The 7,926-nt window shown below is 33.2% G+C and overlaps 1 protein-coding gene across 8 annotated transcripts in view; it reads right to left on the bottom strand.

Annotated features, from left to right (window-relative positions):
• The window catches only part of LOC106062776 (metastasis-associated protein MTA3-like), a 30,197-nt gene that overhangs the window by 2,804 nt on the left and 19,467 nt on the right, over positions 1 to 7,926 (bottom strand). For 7 of the 8 annotated variants that reach the window (XM_056023522.1, XM_056023523.1, XM_056023525.1 and 4 more), the window contains 11 exons: positions 6,060 to 6,118; positions 5,888 to 5,973; positions 5,617 to 5,733; positions 5,451 to 5,483; positions 4,669 to 4,730; positions 4,340 to 4,565; positions 3,323 to 3,499; positions 3,085 to 3,174; positions 2,906 to 2,979; positions 546 to 676; positions 227 to 402 (listed from right to left, as the gene is read on the bottom strand). In XM_056023522.1, the coding sequence (XP_055879497.1) occupies positions 255 to 402; positions 546 to 676; positions 2,906 to 2,979; positions 3,085 to 3,174; positions 3,323 to 3,499; positions 4,340 to 4,565; positions 4,669 to 4,730; positions 5,451 to 5,483; positions 5,617 to 5,733; positions 5,888 to 5,973; positions 6,060 to 6,118 (1,203 nt within the window). In that variant the 3' untranslated portion in view covers positions 227 to 254. Of the gene's footprint in view, positions 1 to 226; positions 403 to 545; positions 1,485 to 2,905; positions 2,980 to 3,084; positions 3,175 to 3,322; positions 3,500 to 4,339; positions 4,566 to 4,668; positions 4,731 to 5,450; positions 5,484 to 5,616; positions 5,734 to 5,887; positions 5,974 to 6,059; positions 6,119 to 7,926 lie in introns of those variants that run through there. The other variant, XR_008776913.1, reaches the window with a different exon arrangement.

The raw sequence follows: 7,926 nt of genomic DNA, 5'->3' as shown, positions 1-7,926 counted from the left end.
ATTTTTTTAAAGGTTATGTTCCTGACAAAATTATCTAAAATGATACTGCAAAATTGCTGTGTATTCTAGCTCTAATCAAATTAAAAATCTTCACAAATCATTAGCTGCAATCCATTTCTTTAACAAAGGCTATTTACAATAATTGGTTACATTAAATATAATCTAAACACTCTTGAGGTGTTTGCAGTATCTTTGGAAATAATGCTAGAATGAATGGTTATCTTACTTTAGGACATGCAATACATTTAGCTTTCTCAATCCAAGACAACAATTTCCTGTTGTCCTACTCTATGTCCATTACCAAAGGACCCTGAAGGCAATGGTGGTTTCACATTCAGACTCTTCCATGGGTTACGTGCTAGACGCTTGAAGTCATTCATCTGGAGTTGCTTCCGAATTTTCCTAAAGAATAATACAGACAGTTTGTTAAGGTAGAAATTTAAACTAAGACATCAGTTTAACAGCAGTGAGTACAAACTAAATAACCAATAGTACTGCTTTAACACATTATTGTACAAATCATGTAGTTCCTATGAAGCACTCACCTTGTTGCCATTGTGGCAACAAAATATACATCATCTGGCATATCCATCCAGCTAACCATATGCATCTTCATATTGCGTCCAGCAAATCGACTACGGCCATTGATGCTGTTGTGATTCAAAACACTGCCTCGCTGCAATAAAACACCGTATAGCGGCACTTCACCCCCACTGATTGTGACTTATAATGTTAACACTAACCCTTTTCAAATAGAAACTAAATGTTTAGCTAAATAATGTCTTTCAAAAAATGTTTATATCTTAAGTTAGTGGAAAAAAAACTGCAGTAAAAACAAAAGGAAAAAATAAATTGCTCCTTGTTAATTCAAAGTCATTGCAAGAAAGTGATGGTTTATAAAAAAAAAATGTTGATACAAGTTAGCCATTGCAAGTTATTGTGGTAATAGAATTCTGCCCTATAAAAAAAAGCCAGTAAGCCACAGCAGATAATGTTTACATGTAAGTATCTTTTTTATTCATTCCAATGCTCGTTATCATTACATTTCAATATCATTCAATTATTACTTGGCACTTCTTAGAGCTGTAACTCTCAACTTGCTACGTAAGTAATAAATACATGACTTTTACAAATCAAGTGCATTACTAGACAAAAAATGTATTGAAAAATTGCACATTATAAATACTGCCAATGTTATAGTTCAAAAAAAAGTGAGAGCAAGGGAAAACTCCATAAGTACCAAAACAAAGTTCAAATTAAAATGTTAGGTGCATATGTGGCCATTGTGTGAGAGCAAAAAATAGAAATAAAATTTGGCGTAAAAGCTGTGACTGTTGCGCATGTTGTGGCAGCTAGTAAAACATGTCTTACTTCAATAAGTCTAAGTTGAATTTATTACTATTTGATTTTTTTAAACTATCTAAATTTCTGAAATATGAATCAAAGTTCAACTATTTTACTGTTAACTGTGAAGAGCTTACCCGCTATACGGTGATAAAAACAGATAAATATTAATTTCTTTTTAGTAACATTGAATTATACCTAATACGAAGCATGCAACTAGTACAAATCTACTCACAAGACAAACTAGACAACAAAATCCATCTACTGTACTAATAATGTTCTACAAAGTCAAACAAATAATAATTTGAAAACAATTCTTGAGACTATTATTCAGTTACAGGCTAAGGTTAAAAAAATATTTTTAATATTCTTTGAAATTTTTAATTTTTTTTTTACTCTCACTCTCTAGTGAAAAAGAAGTCGAAGCAGCAATATGGTCACTTTTCTGAAATCCATCATTGGTTTTACTGTGTGTGTGTTTTGTGAGAGCAGCACACTATTCTCATTGGCACAGTCTGCTAAAAAGCTTACAGCTCAGCAACAAAAAGCTGTGTTTGCCTCCTTTAGCCGCTTTATGACTGTTTTACTGTATACTTTATGCATATTTATTACTTTATTAGTAAGTTCAAATGCTTTCAAAATGTTTTTTTTTTCCAAAGAAACTAAGGCTTTTATTAACTTTTAGACTTACATAAAAGAAAGAAATGTATTTTCCAGGGAAAAATTACAAGCAATCTACATTTTTTCAAACAACTTTTTTTTAGTAAGTTTCAATACAGTTACATTTTTAAATAGGTGCAGACTTTCTAATACTAAACAATTATAAAGAAGTCAACTATCCAGTTTTAATGAGGTGAAATCCAATTAACATGTATGAGGTGAGTAGAGCAAAGCAATAGATACTGGCAACACTAAAGTGGGACAGAGCATTAATAATACATAGGAGAAACAAGCCTTGGATCAAAGAGTTCTTGACTGTCATGTGGGATCAAAGCAAAACATAATCATTCACCCATCTAAACAAATTATGAGGAAGACCAAAAATACAGAACTAAATTCAAACTGAATAGTGTCTATAAAAGATGTTTCATGGGAATATTACAGTCCTTGAGAGCAAGCATGTCCTGGAAAAAATGTACGATCAGATATGATTTTCTGTTTTACTAAGACATCTTCTATAACTTAGCATTTAAATTTCACTATCACTTGGTAACATAACAGACATATAAAAAGAGTGACCACACTAAACTCATTTTATTATATCTACACAGTAGTACATTCTTGCTCTCAAGTCAAATAAAAAAAAATTAATTTAAAATGATTAGTTGACATCACAAAGCAAAAAAAAAAAAGATCATTTATGCCATGCAAAAGTGAGTAGAATATAAATAGTAATACAAAAAGAAAAGCCAGGTGAGAAATACATTTCCAAGCAATTGATTGTACATACAAACACAAAAAAAGCTTCCACATGTAGAAAAAATAATAAATAATATAGAATCAACAAATCAATACAAAAATATTGGTGTATTATAAGTGTGTATATAAAAAGAAAACTTACTGTGACTCCAGGAGTTTTAATAGCTGCTCCGGCTTGCCTTATGACTCCCATGTTTGGCCTCTTTGCTAAAGGAGCTGTTTTAATATACAAAGTCATGATTTAAAATAACTACTTCTATATTTTTTAGAAATATATAACTCATTAGAAATTGAAGCAGATGGTATGTGAAGTAAACATACCAGAATCCATGCCATTTGTCTGTTCATAGCCTCTTTTTTTCATTATAGAAGGATGACCAGAACCCACTTTGACATTTTCTGCAGGCCGTTCTGAAGAAAACAATTAACTGGATTCAAATTGACCAGAACCCACTTTTTTTTTTACAGGAAATAAGAGATATTCTAAACTATAAACAAAGCACAGTAGCCTGTAATGATCACTAAAGTTGAGTAGGAAAACATAGGTTGAAGGTTTTACCTTTGGTCATGCTACTTGGGTCCCCACCTCCACAGTGAGGGCCACGTGCTAAAAGACTTGGCTTTTCTTGTTTAGTGTCAATGCCCAACCGTGAAACCACAGGATCCAGTGTTGTTGGCGTTCTGGACTTTAATGCAGACTGATAGGAATTACCACGATCAGTAAGCCGCAGCTGACCTAGATAGGGTCATTATTAAAATATTGTTATTATGTATACAAAAAAGAGGCTAAAAATACTGTGTTTTTCTGTCTTTGAAGAATTAATTCTTTCAGTGCGGTGTTACTCTCAGCAAGTAACTTGGTTTATAATATCTATTTCACAAATTTCCTTACGGATAATAAAGATTATTATTATTATTATTATCTTTTTATGTTAAACTTTTTATTTCTCTCTTTTTTTTTTATTTACCGGATGTGGGACTGATTGTTCTTTGTTTTAATAGTAAATTTGATGCAGTACCAACATGTTTTTAAAAAAAAATAGACATTATGTTAATGGTTCCTCTTTTTCAGTTTATTTCCCGGGACCCAAAAAAGGTAAATAATACAATTTCTTAGTGCATTTGTTCATCTTATATGAAATTTAAAGTGATTAAATGTGTTTAGTATTGTGGATATTTAATATTTATGGATTAAATGGTTAATTAAAAGGTTAAATCTTTCAGAATATCAATTTTTAATGAATTTTTAAAATATATTCTTTTTCCGTACTCAGTTTAAAATTAATGAAAAAAGTTTTTGTTTGAATAATTTATTTAATTTACTATACTTTAGTAGCCCATTCATTTTCCTTTACATAAAATCAAATATATTAGATTATTTAATAAAATATAAAAGTTATAGTTGTTTTAGTAGCTCTACCCCCTTTGAAAATTTGTGTTCGTTCCGGAAAACTCCATTTTTTCTATCAAAATAATTTGCACTGAAAGAGTTAAAGTAATGCTGATGTTCATATAATAAAAACAGAAAATTTTGCTATATATAAAGAAGAAGAGAAATTTTTAAAAGTCAAATTACATTCTTGTTTGATTATAGCAGTATTGATAGGGGTAAATGGACATCGAGCAGCATGTCTTGGGCGAAGGATGTCACGACATAACCGCCGAGATAAGCGGGTAAGTTCTGTTGTGACAAGGCAAAAAGCAGCTCGAGTTTTCATAACAGGTCGTGGGCTTCCAGGCTGAATAGCAAGTCCATGAGCTGTGGCTAAATGTCTTGCTAGATGAGCTTTCAGCTTGAATTCCTGAAAGTGTGATAGTTTTTATGTAATATTTTTAAATAGGACAATGAGGTCTTAACTGATCATCTAAGATCTAATGACATCCCTTAACTAGTAGACTACTTACTTTCCCACAACCACTTATAGTACATTTCTGCATTCTAAAAGAGTTCATCTGTGCTACTCTCTCTAATCCAATTGAAATGAAACAAAAAAAATATCATAAAAAAAAGGCTGATAAATTCTTACATGCCAATAAATTATAACATTTATAACAATATTATCATAGGAAATTATATTGAAGCAATTTAATGAAAAGTTATTTGTTTTATGTCTTGGGGGAGCAACCACCTTCTACCAAGCGTATCCCCAGGTTGCGGATAGGGGAAGGACCCTTAGATATAGGGTTAGATGTGAATACCAAATAAACAGTCGCGGACCAACCGGTTTGCAGTCATGGAGGATGAGGTGGAGTATTCCAGTGGTTAGAATACTTACTAAACACCTCAAAAATTCAGGGATTGCAAAAAGCAAGTATAGGGTGCTCTAACTCTAAACCCGGGTAGATGAAGCTCGTTAGCTAGGGATAGCAGTTCATCTAGGAGAGAAAACTCCGAAAATAAACACCTGCTAACTTGCAGATGATCTTGGATGATCAAAGGCTATGGGAGCACACCCAAAAAAGACGGCAGGCTGAAGTCGAAGTCAATGGGCCTCCTGGCGCATAACTCATTGACACGCAACCTCATCTATGTTGAAGTTCAGTAAAGATTCTAATAGATGTGGCGTCCTGCCTGTGGAATCCCGCTGTGCAGGTAGAGGGCCGGGCTCTCCGCCTCGAGGAGCCATTTAGGCTGTAGTTATAGTTTACTGATGATATTAAAAGCAGTAGACTAGAATAGCGCATACCTTGTCTTGCATTTGGTGCAGGTCTTTCTCCATCTAAATAAAACAAGACAAAATTAACAAGCTTAATTTAACAAGCTTATGGGGGGAAAAAAGGAATGGATACTTTTTCTTCCAACTCATATAAAAATGCTTAATGCTTGTCATTCTAAAAGTACCATAACCATACCCAGTCGAGTAGGCATCTTCAATCCACCATATTTCTTCCAGTAACTCCAGCAATTGCTGCACAGCCTGCACTGCATGTGAATAGGGCCCCAAGAATACCACTGGGAAGAATGAGCAGCTGAAAAAAAAAAAAAGTTCTATTACAGAAATTGTGTTAGCAATGAATAAGACTGAATAATGAAAATAATTCTTGTTATTCTTAAAGATGAGGTGTAGAAGCTTCTATAATTAATCTTTGATATCCCATTTAAAAAAAAAATAAATTCACTTACTATAGCAGCTCTCACAAGCCCTCCCTGAGACTGGACCATCAGTACCATTCACTTTGGTATTAATTGCTGCTGGGTTGGGTTTGTTGCTGCACAAAGTAAACATTCAGGTTAATCTTGCTGATAGGTTACACACAAACAGAAACAGTGAATAAAAGAAAAACAATCAACTTACTAATTAGGAATGTACACCTGCTTCAGCTTACTTTCTGCCTCTGATGCTTTAATTCTTTTCTGAAATACAAAAACATAGTCTCCATTTAATCACACTGAAGTAAAGCAACAACAGCAACACGCACAGACTAAAATCTTTCATTATTTTGAAGCATGTTTTCTACGCAAAATAAGCACACGCTGAACAACTTGACAAAAACTCACTCCCCGCTGATCTCAGACAGACAACGTGCTTCACTACATTCAAGAAAAACATTAAGACCTGTCTGTTGAAAACGTTTTTATAATGTCATACATAACCGAGTTTCCTCTAATGTCACACATACCCCAGTTCCCTGTCACACATGCCCGAGTTCCCTCTAATGTCCCACATACCCCAGTTCCCTCTAATGTCACACATACCCCAGTTCCCTCTAATGTCACACATACCCCAGTTCCCTTTAATGTCATACATACCCGAGTTCCCTCTAATGTCACACATATTATTAACTGCACCAATTGTTAGAATCCAAAGTCAGGTAATTATTTTGGGGTATATAAGTAGCACAACTAAGCAGGGTTCATAGCCAATTTCATGAATCATTTTCCAGGTTTTCAAGGTAGAGTTTTAGATTTTCAAGGTATGCATCGCACCAATGCAAGTAATATATATGTATATATATTTACATACATATGACATAAATATGTAAAAAGAATATATATATATATATATAAATATTAAATTTAAAAACCCTCATTAAAATGTATGCTGATAAGTTGAAATCATACCTCCAAAAAAAAAAAAAAAAAAAAAAACATCTCTAGTGTATCCTAAGCATTTAAATGCAACTTTTTAATACATTAGAAAACACATACAAGCTTGCACTACAGAAGAATAACTTTTTAAAAATATGAGATGTAATTCAGCTAAAACTGTCGCAATCTGAAGTTGGAAATTTTCTTAAATTGACATAGATTTGTAAAAATAATATTTCATTCTTACTATAGCAGTTGACTTGCTTTCCATCAGTTTTAAGTAAATTACAACCAAAATAACTCTACGAGCTTTTCTACAGCTGTGTGCGAAATATTTTCGTTAAATCTACAGTAGATCTAGACTCTAATTTAAGTCACTAAATTTGCGGACATTTCACAGCTGTGAGAGAATTATCTTCACTCTATATTCTATTGGATTAGCGTAAATTAAGTCTAGATCTAAGTCTAAGTCACTAAATTCGTGGACTTTTTTCGAATTATCTTCACTGAATCACCGTAAATCTAGTCCCTTAAATTCGCAGACTTTTCACAGCTGTGTGCGAATTATTTTCACTGAATCTACCGTAAATCTAGAGTCTAGATCTAAGTCACTAAATTCGCGGACTTTTCACAGCTGTGAGAGAATTATCTTCACTCTATTCTATTGGATTAGCGTAAATTAAGTCTAGATCTAAGACTAAGTCACTAAATTCGCGGACTTTTTTCTAATTATCTTCACTTAATCACTGTAAATCTAGTCCCTAAAATTCTCGGACTTTACACGGCTGTGTGCGAATTATTTTCACTGAATCTACCGTAAATCTAGAGTCTAGATCTGTCACTAACTTCGCGGACTTTTCACGGCTGTCACTGCTTCTACAGTCTAGATCTAATTAAGTCACTAAATTGGTGGACTTTTCACGGCTGTGTGCGAATTATCTTCACTGAATCTATCGTAGATCTAGACTCTATAGGTTCTAACTCAATGTCACTAAACTTCGCGGACTTTTAACGGCTGTGAGAGAATTATCTTCACTAGATTCTAGTGATTTAGCGTAAATCTAGAATCTAGCGTATTTCTAGAGCAATCTACACATTAGATGTAGGCCTACCTGTATCTAGATCCTTAAATT

This window comes from Biomphalaria glabrata, chromosome 3 (genome assembly GCF_947242115.1).
Source record: "Biomphalaria glabrata chromosome 3, xgBioGlab47.1, whole genome shotgun sequence".
Taxonomy (NCBI): Eukaryota; Metazoa; Mollusca; class Gastropoda; family Planorbidae; genus Biomphalaria; species Biomphalaria glabrata.
Note: the sequence above shows the minus strand (reverse complement) of the source record. Positions and strands in the feature narration are given on the sequence as shown.